General features: G+C 41.2%; 1 protein-coding gene across 1 annotated transcript in view; it reads right to left on the bottom strand.

The window, feature by feature from the left end:
• The window catches only part of sorcs3a (sortilin related VPS10 domain containing receptor 3a), a 159342-nt gene that overhangs the window by 45207 nt on the left and 98386 nt on the right, over positions 1 to 15749 (bottom strand). Inside the window, exons 5-7 of the mRNA XM_040186967.2 lie at positions 4853 to 4926; positions 3665 to 3729; positions 2956 to 3074 (exon numbers count right to left, since the gene is read on the bottom strand). Coding sequence (XP_040042901.2) covers positions 2956 to 3074; positions 3665 to 3729; positions 4853 to 4926 — 258 coding nt within the window. The remainder of the gene's footprint in view (positions 1 to 2955; positions 3075 to 3664; positions 3730 to 4852; positions 4927 to 15749) is intronic.

Here is a 15749-nt window from a genome sequence, read left to right as displayed (position 1 = left end):
AGAGGGTCAAAGCACACGTCGCTCTTTGTGCTGCTGGTTTTCGAGGTGCTGCCGGATGCACATAGTGATTCAAAGGATGCTGCCCCTGCAGGTGTCAATAGCCCTGGTGGTTTCAAATTGGGCATTGTTAAATATCTCCTGGGACAATCAATAGTCTCATTATTCGTTGTCAAGAGAATCTTTAAGTTGCCTTATCAAGTCGCATCAACGGGCTAATAGAAAAAGAAGTCGTCGACAATGGTTTAGACTTTTTGCAAACACACTGAGCTGTTAGTTGTTAGCTTATGAGGCAGGACGACACGCGGCCAGTGGATGACATTAGCCTGGAGGCCCCCGAAGCGGAGCACTTGTGTGCAATCCTGTGCATCCACATACACATACGTAGAGAGACTGAAGCCCTGTAACACACTTTGGCCTTCTACCAATAAGTCATTCAGGAATCTTCAGATTCAACGTGTGGCTCTCTGCTGAAGCGACACAATATCAGTGTTAATGATTATGACTGGTTGGTTCTTTTTACCGATCATGTAAGTGCTCAGAAGAGAGAAAACCGGTTTGAAGAGCAAATACAGCCAACTAGCAGTGAGCAGTGCAGAACAGTCCCACATGCAATGGAGTGAAGGAGATCGATTGGCAGGCTAACCAGAGGTGGTTTGAACTTTAAGAGGAATTGGTTTGATTGATTTCTTTCCCCATCCCTTTCAGGAACCTTCGTATGTGTTAAAAAGTGGGTGTGCTAAAATTGAAGGGGAGGTTTTGGTTGAGTGCTTGAGAGTTTACTTGAAAGACGTTTGAGAGGTCAAGCAGGGGACAAACAGGATTGAAGCATCTTTGGAAGAACTACTCTATCTCGTGTCTGATGTGCTGCCATGGCTGGTAATGGGACCAGTCTGTTTTTGGAGCAGATAAGTCGTCTACTTAGGAATCCCTGTTCTTGACACAATGAAACATTTAGTGCAGCTGGATGATTACAACCACTAGTAGAGTACAACCTAGAGGCGCTGTGTCTGCTGTACATGTCACACAAGGCTCTCAATGTGTTATGACACTAAGCAAGATGATATGTAAATGTATTTAAAATATAATTTTAACAAAAACATACCTCCATATTCAAAACATAGATTTATTGAAGTGAATTAATATTGTCAAATTCCAAAAACATTATTTTTGTGTTTCCTTCCTACGGTAATAACATTCCCTTAGCAGTAGCAGTTAAACTACAGCATCAAGTCGGACGCGTATTTGTCCCCCTTTTTCGAGTTACGCTGGGACTAAAGAGCTGCGCCGCCCCCCCGTCGGCCGTATTGTCCGTGCCCCCCGCCCCCTCCCCCCCAAACCTGGAATGAGTTTGACAGACCTGATTTACAGCCTCACGTCCTCCGTTTTGGTATTATGATATGGTCCCTAGTGCAGATCTGTGCAGCCGACCACAGCATCTTAAGGGTGAATTTGCTTCATGCTGCTAGCTAGCTATTCTAAGTGTATCCAAGGTTTGCAAAAACTATAGTTAGTGTAGGGGGGGTAGGCCAAGGCCATGTAAGAGAGACTCCCATTTCATTGTGATGAGAGAATGATAAGGAAGCTCATACGCAGTCACTCAAGTATGACGTTTCTGACGTACAGGAACCATAACAAATCGCGTTGTTTTTGGGTCGGTAGACATGCCAGATACCCAAATTAACGTGTAGATGAACTAAAAGAGTGGACTTTTCATAATATGTCCTAGTTAAGTAAATTAAAAAAATAGAAATGTATGTAATCTAATCCACCAAACCTCTTCGCCAGGGTCTTAATGTGTTATCTACTTTGCTATAGAGAGGCAAGTTACCCTCTGCAATTATAACATTATAACAGGCACGTCAACATTTATGAATTTGTTCTAGACAGGTACTAGCATAAACATGTGATCTATGATCTAATTACCTATCAATAATATATGTTCAGTAGCATGTGTCCCTGTTAGAGTGAAGCGGTCCAGCACCGTGGAGGGACTTTTTAGTCTAGGACTCCTTGTTTGTACTGGATTTCCTTTGGAGAATCTCAGTAAAGAAAAAGAAAAAACGTTTGGTGATGCAGGTTATTAAAAACTTTCATTCTATCAACTCCGCCTTCTGAGAGAGATGTAAAAAAAACATTTTTGCCACCTTTCTTCAGTTTTCTGTTAGAGCAGCAGCAATCTTAGGCCCACCCCATATCTATCTATCTATAAATAAATACATAAATAAATATGTACAGTGCACATATATATGCATACATATGAGATGAAAAGCACCACAACAATTGTTGGAAGAGCATTTTAAATGCATGACACCTCATTAGCACAATGTCAAAGTAATTAATACCCACGCTGTAGAGAGAATTAAAATACACATGAATTGCATTTGTGTTACTTGAAATTTAAGACATTACCCTTTCAGATATTTCTGTCACATAAATGATTAACATGATTAATATGACACACCGAGCAGATGCTGAGCTGAATGTTAAAAATAGACTGGCTTCTCAGCAAAGGAAAGCCAAATTGTTGAGCTTAATGTAAAATGAGTCTTACATATTCACTTTGCGCCAAGCATTTATATGAGTGTGAATTTTTGCATTGAAAACATATCACTTTGATTTTTTTGCAACAATATGATCCAATAATAAATCTTTACATTAGCAATAAACACAATTTCTTGGTTTGTATTTGTGCCTGAGCTCAGATTGAACGTGTCTGGGTGAACTAATAGAAAAGATGCCACCCTAAGAGCACAGATGAGCCAATAGCTGATATGAGACCATGATGTTAGATAGTTGCACAGACCTCTACAGTACTTGCGACACACAGATGTTGCATTTTAATTGCTTTTCCTACATGTACTATTGGAAGATCTTTACGTTTGACTAAAGGTTGGCAATGTCTCCAAACCATCATCCATTATGTAGCCGGTGGAAAGGGAGTGTTTAGATTCATACCTGTATGAATATGTAGTCATCTTGAACCACCAAAGAGCTAATATCGATGTATCCGGGGAATGGGTAGTTCCTGTTAACATCTGTGCACATCTGGGCTCGGCATGTGACATACTGCACATCTGTCACATTGGAAGACAAACAGAAAAGCTCTTTTTATGATTACTGTCTTTTTCCATAGTGGAGCTTAATATGTTGATCTAGACTAAATTACAGGCTTTAGATAAATGATATTGTGCTGTGAAGTTATTTATTTGTGTTGTGATGTATCTGTGATGTATCAGTCAAGGGTTGACATTTTCTCTGACTAATTTGCTACTATAACACCAGATGTATTCTTATCATGTGTAGATACAGAAAACAAGCATCTCGGCCTGTCAATCACGCCTCGGTCATATGATAAAAAAAGGGCCGCTTTTCCGACATAACAGGCATGCATAAACAGTTTTGCCCACAGTATGTCCCCTCTGGAGGAACTTGGTGGTACTGCCCTTCAGAGATAGAGGGCTGACATTTAGCAAGTGAAAGGGAAGAGAAGAACGGCAATATTAATCAGACATCATGCACCGGGTTTGTTACTCCGGCGATGCCTTCTTCTTCCCAGAGGCGATTCTTTTCAACAGAGACCTGATCATTACTTGTCTTTGATGTGTGTGTGTGTGTGTGTGTGTGTGTGTGTGTGTGTGTGTGTGTGTGTGTCGGAGACGCTCACTTCCATCTGGTGTGTGAGCCTCCATGTGGACCAGATCTGGCTCCTTGTCGAGGCCGGAGACAGACCTTGGAAAAAATGAAAGACGGTGGAAGAATACATAAGCACAACGGCAATGAATAGAAAAGGAATGATGAATACAAACTACTGGTGTTTTCAGAGGAGAGAAAGGTGGAAGAGGAAACACACTGTTGTTACACACTGTTATACGTGCGCTTGTTGTGCAGTATGGAGATTTCTGGAACGTCCCCCTATTCTAAATGCCATATTATGGCACGCACATCCACAGCCAGCCAACATGTTACAATGCAGACATGTACAGTTCCCTCATCATCCAGCAGCCTATGAGTGTCTCCTTCAGTAAAATCCTACACATTTCATTACTTATGGATGCGACTGCATGTTGCAATGTTGAATATCCCTTAAAAACTGATGAAGCCATTATCGGAATGCAGCCAACTGGAGGCCTCTCTTGCCATTGCCAGAGGCCCTTCCTCCGTTTAGATGTCCTTTAAAAGGGCTTTGACGGCGAAGGGCAGAGCCAGTATGAGATTGCACATATTTAGGATTAGACCATGATTGAACGGAACTAGCTCCAGGTTCATGCAAGTAAGAGTGAATACAGCCACCGGCAATCTCAGGCACAGCCCCGTCACCTCGGAGGGAGCGAGCGGAGCGCTGAGCTGTTTGTGATGAGTGTGCACTTCATTCGTAGTCGGTACACTGCAGGGGGAGTGAGCAGCAGACGTGACTGGATGAGAAGTGACAGCGGCGCCCCGGATCCATTATTAGTCACAGCTTCTCAAACTGTGCATGGGGTTTTGTATCTGTGTGCATCAGTAGAAAAACCAGTGCTTCTATTGTTAATAATAAAACAAAATAAAACTCATGTGAAAGAGGCCTGATATGAGCAGGACCTATTTGAGAAATAAAGTGCAATGTGACATGCCCTCGGACGCTGAATGCTAAGTGCGTTCTGAAGGGAAAAACTCATCTCTGCTCGTTTACATCGAGGAAGAGACGAGGAGTCACCAGTCACACGTTGTTCTAAGCCGTCAATATCGCCTGCTCAGTCACGCCGAACGCAAAAAACGGTTTCTGCATTCCAAACAAACAAAAGAAAGGAAAAAGAGAAGAGGAGCAGAGCACAGGGGGAGGAAATGTGAAAATAGGCGAACAGGGACGACTCACCAGTAGAATCGGTTTGGTGTGACGCGTTCGTGGATGATCTGCCATTTCCTACCAAAGTCCACCGAGCTGTACAACTGTGGAGGAATAAAAGGTCGACCTGTTAGCAACATGAATGTGTTAGTAGATGTAAATGGTTGATGGGTTTTGGCGTGCGTACCCTGTGATTGCCAAGGTTGGATAATTCCATGTTGCTATCGAGCATTATTTTGAGAACAGCTGACAGCGTGTTGTGCTGCTTTCCCCTTTACCAACAGACATAGATGCATCTCCATCTCTCTTTCCCTCCTATATCCATGAGCGCTACGGGTTTTGACAAACATAATCAAAAATATAACTAAAAGCATGTTTCAGCCTGCTGTTGGGTTGGAAACATAAAACTGTGTCTTCGGCACCAGATGGATACAAAGGTCAGAATCAGCGTACACAAACACAAAGACTGATGTAAAGCTCCAGTGACATAAAGGTGTACAGTATCTAGCCAGTAGCCCGATTTCCATGTATTAATTACATTTTCATAGGCCCAGGCAAATAATATAATAACACACTGCATTATTGATATGGTGGACACAGTTCCCCATCGATGTCACCTTGTGGCACCAGTTGAGCTTGATGTTAATGTGCACTGAAAATATGACACTTTGTCAGATAAAAGAATACGTACTAGTCACACCGTTGCAAATTCAATCATCAGCCTCACAAGGGGAAATCGTTTGGTGCACTTGAGCACGTGGGGTTTCTATTTAAAAATGTCAGTTTAAACTTCTTAACACATGTACAGCAAGTTTGCTATTCATCCTGTTTAATATTCTACTCCTAAATGGAAATTGACGGGCTCTTTGGAATTCACTTATGAATGTCAAACTGTATCATACAATTATTCCATCATACAATCAGTCCTTGAAGGCCATCTGTCTGTTTGGAGATATTGGCAATGATGGGCCATGGCAGCATTTATTCTAGTGCTGTGCTGTTAGGGCAAGGATCTAGTGTTAGCAGGGGGCAAACATTGGTCTTAACCTTTATGCAGTGCAACAGAGTTGATACACATTGACATTTTATCTAAATAAAATAAATTCTCTCGCAGACAGGCGCCCCACTGGAGTTTTTGGGTGGGTGTCACACAGCAGCGTCCCTCATCACTTCGGATGGTGACATATGATGCCGGGGGGGCAGCCTCAGCCTCTCCTCCCTCCATCCATCAGTTCAATGAGATCTTAAATTTTAAAACCTCTAAACTGTCACAAAGTATGCTTCATAGTTTCCCAAACACTTTGATAAACGGTGACCACTGGGAAAATCTGCAATACTGATTGAGGAATTGCATAGAAGATGATGATATATATATATATATATATATATCTCTTCATGCTAATTGTGCATTTAAAAAAAACATTTGGGTTGTGCATCAGGTTGCAGCTGATGTTAGACTGGTTTTGTGAATTACAATGTGGACTTTTTAGGAGTTTGCTTATTTGTGGAGAGTTGTCACAACAAAAATTCTAACAAAATAAACATTAAAATAAAGTGAATGAATTAAGCAATTAATTATTAAAATTAGGACTGACAAGATTTTCAAAAAATGCATCTAAAGATTTTGTTGTGATATCACAGTAAATTACCATTTCCATTTTGATTGTATTGTGTTGTAGCTCCTGTGGGGGGGGGGGGGCAAATCAAATGTTTTCATTCTTGGATGGCGTACAATGTTTGGCTGCGAGCAAAACCATAAAAAGTTTCCTTTTTAGGAATGGGCAAATTGATCGCATGCAGTTACTGTCTAGCTAAATAATTCAGTTCCAAGTAATATAAAGAGTTTATCACCGAAAAGGTATCACCCTCAATAATAATGAATCATGGTAGTTTTCTCCTAAATCAACTTCAACAGGCAAAAAGAAAAACAAACCACAATCACAGCTTCTAAATATTCAGCAGAAACTCCGAAGGAAACCGATAAATTCCCCATCCAGTTATCACTATATCTTCTACCAACACTGACGTACAGATCCTCGTCAAAACCACATATTCAAGATTTTACATTGTCACTAAATCCAAAGTACATATTGATTGGACATGAATACTACACATAATTCATCGGGTCATTTAGAACAACAGTTAAACAATGATAGCAGCCTGTAATGCAGACTTTGTTGTGTTTTTGAACCACCATATATCTGTTTGGTGGAGTCATTTAATCTCTGTGACAGACACTTAACTACTGTCCCAGGGACACAGTCACAATTAATGGATTAACATCCGGTTTCATAATGGAGCTTAAGCGGTAGTGCAAGGGAGGAAGACTCCCTCTATGCCAGCCCAATTTATGTAGGACCCAGCTGGTCTCCCAGCATTATGCTATCGACTGACATTGGCTGCTTCCAGGTGTATACAACCAACCAGAGGCGGCGCTGTGTCTCTAAACCAATCATATAGTGGCTGTCAAACCTTTTAAGGGGGTTCTCTCCGTTGTTGCTCAATTCGGACCAAGTCTCTCCTGATTGAACTTTCTCCCTTTCCACCTACTTGTAAAAGCGTTGGTTTTCATTTCCCCCGATGTCTTAGTCCTGTCCAGCGCACCTGTCTTGTCGTAGCTCATTAAACAAAAGAAAAGAAGTTGCTTTAAATGAAAAGGTATGTGAATAAATCCTATGCAGAAGAATGAGATGTGTGCGGTGCAGTGAGCACCACGCTGCTCTGGAATGATTCCACTAGCTACGTTGTCCAATTCCCGTCATGTGAGTTGTGATATTTGCTCATTCAGTCCTGATGTTGATGTGCAACATCACTATATTCTTTCGTGATTAGTTTATTGTAGAACACCGTGTTAGGGCCCCTGTCTGCTCCCCTGTTATTTCCCCCTGTTTGTGCTTATGTTTTGTTGTTTTTGTCGGACCTCGGGCTTCCACAGCGGAACAGTGCTCCGACCCGCCGACCGCGAGACATCGGTGGAGTTTCCCTCCCGACGCCTTCTGTTCCCTTTTGACCATTTGCCTCGTTTGTCTGTTTTTGTTTTGTTTTGTTCTCTTCCCTGGTTGGTTGGGAAATAAAATCAACTGGCTGAATTAGAAGTGCTGTGCGTGTGCGTTTGGGTCGACCGACCACACCACCACCACCTCACACACTGTTAACCTCCAAGCTCCACACACTGTATGTAAATCCAGGTTGGCCCTCTGTAAATCAGCATGTGGGCATATGATGTTTGAATTTTTATGACTCTTACATTTATCAGATTGAGTAGGAGGTTTTGAACTGAAATGTTTTTTGGTTGCACTTCATTTAAAAAAAATCAAGCAAACAAAAAATGAATGACTTACCAGAATACCAGTTTTCCGTTGACTAATACTCAAATGACCAATTTGGGACTAAAACTTACTTTGAATCAGGTGAAACACATTTAGTACTCAAAAGAATATTGTAATTGTATATGACATAAATGTGAACTATATTTCTTAGACATTTGGTGACACCAAACACATACAACAGAGGGGCAAAGTGGTCTTTCCATGAGGCGAGTAAGCTTCCTTTTTGGGGGTTTTGTTAAATGAGACATATGGAAACACACTCAGTCTTTACACTTCAGGTGTCAAATAAAAAACAAAAGAATCTCACAGTGGTTTGGCTCACAGTGGTTTGGATCAGTCTTTGAGGGCTTAATTTGTGCTTTACAAGACACCAATCTACACGGGGGGGGGGGGGGGGGGGGGAGAATCAAACACGGATGAAACTTACAGCAAATAATTTGATTCAAACTCTAGTCTCTCACAAGAGAGTTTATATTTCCCCTTTCAAAACTTTCAAAGATGAATTTCATCATTCCAATTTTTCTTTTCAAAGGTTTCTCAGAGGTGGAAATGTAGATTATTGCATTTGCTGCTGAAACCAAACTACTTAAAGCTTGTTGAAGTGTACTTTAGCTCAAGATGAAACATGACAGTTCTACAGCGGCGGTCTACCCATGAAATCCATTTTAAAAAGTTGTTGGTCTTTTTAATGGCGGTGAGGCGAGTTAGAGTTGGCTCCCTGTGGACTGAAGGTCATGACCTTTCAACGTGCCACGGGGCCATACTTCTCTCTCCTCCTAGTTTTATGCTGCAAACCAGCACACGCTACGGGTCAGCGGTGAGTCTACGGCGCCGCACAGCAAATCTACCAATGGTCACTAGCTAAGATAATAAACCGAGGCTGTCCCTGACATTCACAGTGGGCGGTAAACAAGAAGGCCTGCAGAGAAACAGAGGGGCAAGGTGAGACGGATATACTCGGGCCGATGATGAGATGTGGTGGTACCTGTGCAACCAATTAGTGGAGCAGGACCATTTGGGGATGTTTCTGACCCCTCGTTCTCGTGGGATTTCCAACCATTACGAGATGCAGCACTGCTGCTCCCACCCGCTGATCGGATCATTCCCGCCTGCAACAATATCCTCTGTTGACATTCCGCCTGTTCCATTCTGCAGTGAAAAAAGGACATCAGGGATTTCCCTTGAGGTACGGGGAAACAAAAAGTGGATAAAAACGTAAGGGATCATATCTCTTCTTTTCAGCAGATACAACTCCACACTGAGACATTACTTTGCAATCCTTAGATAAGAATCAGATTTGTGATATAATCAAGTTGAAAGTTTATGGTGTTTATAGCCATTGATTTTAATCTAACAACAGCTTAAAAACAAGATAGTTCTCAGCATTATTGCTACAATATGTAGTATATGTTTACATACTACTGTATAATAGATAGTGTTTTTATGAATAAAATGATACATTTTCCTGTAGTTATTGCTGAGGCCCGAGTTTCCCCTTAAGGACTCCAGACCCGAGAACCGAGCAAGAGATTTCTGTACTTATCACAAACAAATATAATAAACATTAGTGTTGGTACAATCTCCACTTATCTGTTTGAAAATGCTCCAAACACAACTCCAACAAGTATTAAAAGAGTTACGCTAACTCGTGATCCTTACTAACGGACGCATTTAATTTCATTCAAACGCGACCCAGGCTGACTTCAATCAGTGCAAGTCATCCAGTAAGGTAATCGACATGCAGTTAACTTTCCGACTGAAACACGTCCAGCAGACATCTCGCACGCTACGGATTAATTTCTTCACCAGTATCATATACATTGATTTAAACACATCAGAACACTCACAGTGGTTTCCCTCAACCAAGTAGAGATTACACTTTTCATCATGGGTTTGCCTTTTTTGGAGCAGGCTGCAAAGCTGAGGTAAGAACAGGTTAATGCTTTTGACGCCTTGCATCAAACATTACGATATTGGACAAGAGAGCAGCAAATCCCCAGATGGAGAACAGAAAATAGCATCTATTTGCTCAATAGCACAAACACAAGGAAATGGCTCAATCTCATGGAAAAAGGAAAAGTTACAATAATAAAGGCAGAGCTTGAGATCAAAAGCCCAATGGCAAACCTTGTTATTTCAATGTCTTTTAGGGGAAAATCTGTCCCTTGGTGTCTGTCTGATTATTTGGTAGTTTAATTAAAAAAAAGAAAAGAAAAAAAGGCAAATCCATAAGCACATTTTGATTAGCCCTAAAGGGGAAAGAAAACATACAGACGTTAAGGAGGTGAATACATCTTTAACTGACGCAAATGTTCTTCAATCTTTCTTTGCTTTAAAACACAGGCCCTATTTCATCATGGCTCTTCGCCCTCATGTTTATGGCCTGGGTTGTAAATATTTTCACACTGCAGAAAGAAAAGCGTGGCTTTTCTGCCTTTTTGGTTTACCAGTTCTTTCTGCAGCATTGCAGCACAACATTCTGCCACGCAGAGAAGCTGTGTGCATTTATAACATCAAAGCACCAACAGCTCCACCGACATATACACCTTCTCAAAGAGAAATGAAGACTTGGAAGTTAGGGAAATAATAACTGCTGAATTATAGCCCGCTGTGTCACACACATTTGATATAAGTCACTTTTATAACTCCTAATTAAATCTCCTATAAATTCTTGATGTATCTACGTATGTACAGGGTTCTAAATCAAAGTGCTTCTGCTGGAATCGCTTTGACATTTTCCATATGAAAGGGAGGAGGAGGTGGTTTTAGACCCCACAATTTATGAAGCCTGCAAAGTACACAGCAGTAGATGATCCTATAGTGGGAGCTATAGGAAGGAGCCTCCTGGATTGTTTTGAATGAGAGCGGATAAGGACTTAAGAGTCTGCTCGCCACTTTATTGCTACAGACAAAGGAGCGGGGGTCCGACCACTAGCTCAGCTGTGTGATCCAAGTATTACCATCCACATTATTATCCACAGCAACTTACAATAAGTTAATAAGGTAGAAGGATCCTTCACTTATTGCTGGGGGCTTCATATTAGACGAGTGTGAAAATAGCCATACAACCCTTTCTCCATTCAAGTGGTACTTCGGAGGTACCTTTCTAGAAGAAAACCTATTAATACAAATAAACCCAGACAACTCTTTCTCTACACCTCCAAATGATTGTTCAAAATGTTAGAGTGGACGTTGGGATGGTGGAAGCTATTCTGCCTTATGCCAGCAGGTAAAAGTACCGGGACCACACGCTAAGATTCTCTACCTGTCAGTCCATTGAGGAATAGTTTCAGCTATCGTCTTGAGCTCAAAAGTCCACCATACCTCAAACGTGTTCTCATGTACATTACTTGAATAAATCTACTTTGTTACATACCAACAGAGGTTATTGCTAATGTGTGACGATGAATGGGAAGTTGGTGAAGGATTAGATGAGTTGAATCCAAAAACATCAGACAATTTAAAACATTTTGTTTAGAATATTCAAGCTCCACTTAACGTGTGGTGACCTTTCTATCAATCTGATGGTCTGACTCGGTTAATGGAGTAGGTGTGTTTTTTTGTCATAACACAGAAAGTCAAGAATGATTGTTAAAGTGCCATTATTGCTGCTTATTGAGTCCACAGTTTAAATATTATTATGTTTACGTACATAAATACCAACCAGCGTTTGCTCTGATCGTACATTCAATTCCATTTGAAAGATGAAAGCTTTCATATGAAAGGACATGACATCGATGACAGTATTATTCTATAACACAGCTATTGACCTCATAGATCTATTAATTGCTTAAACAGGCAACTGGTAGCTAATAACAGGTGGTCCATGTGAGTTTTAATCACAATATTAGTGACCGTCGTTGCAATTTTCAAAAAACTATTATTTACACTCAAGTTATTTGCAACCACTACTGTTGTGTTTTTAAATGCACACAAGATGTGAGAACAAACTGCTCTTAATCCAAACTCTTTCAGAGAATAAGCCAGACACGGCGTTGTCCCCCCAGGTTCTTTCTCTCACCCAAATCCCCCCTGTGTGCTCATCCCTTCAAGCACTGCTTCTTCTAAACGTCAATACGCAGTAGGAACATCAATGAACCAAACAAAAGGAAAAGATTCATAATGTTAGCTTGCTATTGCTTGGAAGGTGCCTTTTATGATTTTGTTTTTATAAAGTTGTTTTATATATTTATATGTAATTTGATTAGATATTTCATTTGAGATTTACAAAATAACTGCCACTGTGTTAAGGGGATACTGCAAAGAAACTAAGACGCTGTATTTGTATAGTGTTTTCATAAATAAAAGTGTGCAATATACTGTTATTAGTTATTGCATTTTGCAATTAATGATGCAATTACTCCCAATTCAAAATTGTAACCGTTGCCCAGCACTACATTTCATGAATGCAGGAAAATATGCAGAGGCACATTTTTCATACTCCCTAGTGTTTTTTAGGCCTAACTGTGCTTTTTCCAGAGTCTACAACATATCCACATATTCAAAAAAGTGAAAAAACGCATCCCAACAATAACGTGGTGTGGTGTTTTAGTATATGTGGTGTTTTAGTATATGCTCAACAAAACATTATGCTGCATGATTATCAGCGTCAAACACTAATGTGTGCTCAAGTCAAGTGTAACGAATGGCTTCCCTCTGGCATTGTGCTCACTTTCACGCTGCACTGCCTCCTCTGGGTTCCCTCAGTGATTCCTTGTCATACTATCTTGTTGTCTTACAGCTACATAAGCACCTGTAGCACGCAGCTCACCTGCCTGGCAGTAACAGCCACTGTCTATTGTCAGGCGTCAGTGAGGCTGAGACCAAAACAAACTAAAAGGCACTCTGAATGCTGTTGGGAGTTCATTGGATATTCCCACAATGATTTTAGTTCTGCCCTGTCCTGTTCTGTACCGTATTGGTCGTCATGCATGTGTATAATATAATATAAAGTAGCTCACTTCAACCTGGGGCCGTATGCATGAAGAGCAGACATATTATCTTCATTGTGCTAGCAAGTGCAGTCTGTTTTGTCCTGATCGTGTGTTTCAAATTAGAGTCCATTCAAAGGGCTCTGGGGGGGGGGCGGCGCGGCCCGATGGAGCGCGGCGGAGCTGTGGCAGCTCAGGACATGGGAGCTGAGCACTAAAGATACCTGCCATCTGGAGAGTCACCTCGTTGAGTAATGCACTGCAGCAGCTCTTTGGCTCCAGCTCAGCACCAACTTCCAGACGGGCGCAATAAAGGGCTGCCGGTGGATCTTCTCAAATAGTGTGGTAGTTAATGCTTTGGTTAAAAATAATGAGAAAAGTTGCAGCTCTTCATGTGGCAGAACACAGACGTGCTTTGTGTTCATTTGAAATATCAGTACCAAAAGCATACATTTCTGCTTTGTATTTGCATTTCTATATAAATATTGGTGTAACTATTTGCATATATGAATAGAAAGCTCTGACTCTCAGCAACAGCAGAAACAGCGCACAGAAAGAGCTTTACAACTCTTCCTACATCAGTAACCGGCAAACATTGACCAGGAAGAAGGCAACTTCTGTTCGCAGCTAGCTAGCTAGTTAGCTATAGCATGATGAACAGCATACAAACCGACTAGCTAACATCAACACTGTGATGTTCATGACGTAACCACGTCACCTGCAGATATAAACGCGCAAGACACGTAAGCAGGAAGTACGCAAACGGTAACGTGTAAGCCAGAGCCGGAGAATAAACGCCCGTGGATATTAATCAAACTGTGTTAGGTCTGGTGTATAAACCCACACAACGTAAACACTACAAACACAGATTGTAAAGACAGCAAGTTATCACTGCCAACTCATCAGCACATAGTCGGTGTAGGCCCGGTGCTTCTGATCCTCCGGGTTCCCACCTTGCATCACATCTGGATGTGTCCCTTTCATCATGCTCATTCAAAATAGTGTCTTTTCAAATAGTCTCTGTCAATCACAGATATGCATGGCCCACTCCCACTGAAAGTATTACTCTTCCTATTTTTCTTTGGGAAAATGTAATAGTAAAATTTAATTTTTTATCAATAATTGGAACTAAAAACTTTGTTAATTTAGTCCAAATATAATGAAAAAGCAGATGAGCCATGAAGTAGTTTATGATAGTGCCTTACAGTAGACTGAGGTCTGCAGTTTAAGCATTAGACGTTGAAGCCACTCTTGACTATAATCCTGTGTATGATGCAATGTTATCCACTCACAGCCTGTATATCAGAGGTTGAGATGAAGAAGAATATTTAGCTGGAAAATAAGGTAGCGGATGAGGATTACAATGAAAGATGTAAGCTTATGGCTTCCCATTAAATAAGGTTTGAAATAAAAGAGCTCATCTAAAGAGGACTATTCAGAACTACAATCTATGGCCGTTGACAACAATATCACCCACATTAGGAATGTTACAAAAGGGAAACATGCAAATTCTTTTTCCTGGAGTAAACGCAAAGGAAAATCCGTAAAAACAAAGAGGAGAAAATAATCTTGAATAATGTCTTCCCCCTCACTCCCTGTGTTCTTTATTGACTCTGATGTCCCCATTGCATTTCTGAAAACGTTTAGCCAGGATACAATTCAGCTAGCAATAATTAACAGCATAAATTTGCATCATTAGAGTGGATTAAGTCAAACAATGTTTGCCTGTTGGAGGACTGAAGGGACTGTGTGCCTCTCTAAGAGGCACTGTTCTTTCACATTTCAGGTGAGCTGGTCCCGTGGGAGTGGGGGTTATTATGAGAGAGGCAAGGATGGAGACGTGTTGCTTAAGTACTGTTTGTTCCTTGAAAAAAAAAAGTGTTTGAGCACATGTGTAAGAAAGCAGCGGCTGGATTGTGAATTATAGGCAGCATTGCAGTGCGTTTGAATTGTCCCCGGGGCCTCTGCCACATAGGCAGCTAAAGTAACTTGCCCATTTTCCTCAACAGAGCATTTTCCTGTTTCCTGGGTTACTGTGCTGGATGCTGACACAGCTGCAAAATCTACTCGGATAGCTGATGCAGATGTTCCCGCTAAGAATGCAAAATAAAAAAATAAGAGTTATTTTTCACATTTGCCCCGATTTTGCTGTCCAGCAATGGAAGGCACAACTGTTTTAGGGCAAGATGGGAATAAGTAATCGTTGGTCAAGCTACAGCCATGTGGGCCGTGGGGACAGCAGTCAATGTGCACAACACCAGAGTCGCTGAACAACTTTGAGATGTTACCAGAAATTCAGAGGTTGGTAATCTGGCTCAGGAAACACTAAATAGATTCAATGTCCATGTGATGTCGACAGTCCAGATTCCAGGGTTCAGGTTTAATGTCCCATGTGTGCCCCATGTGCCCTATGTTTCAGAATGTGATGCTTCTCGCGTGGTGTAGGATCCGTGGCTTTGTGATGAGATCTATTCACAGACATGAACAGCTGCACACTTGAAAGCCAAAAGACGAAACGGAAGAGTCCTAGAAGACTTTATAATTTCTTCAGGGACCAAATGCATGGAACTAAATTACCTCAACGGAGAATGACTCAGTCAACTTAAGTCAGTCATCACCATTAGTCAAGGGGAAGAGTAATTGAGCCCATCTCCATTACATAAAAGA

Source organism: Gasterosteus aculeatus, chromosome 9, assembly GCF_964276395.1.
Source record: "Gasterosteus aculeatus chromosome 9, fGasAcu3.hap1.1, whole genome shotgun sequence".
Lineage (NCBI taxonomy): Eukaryota > Metazoa > Chordata > Actinopteri > Perciformes > Gasterosteidae > Gasterosteus > Gasterosteus aculeatus.
This window is presented reverse-complemented; position numbering and strand designations above follow the sequence as displayed.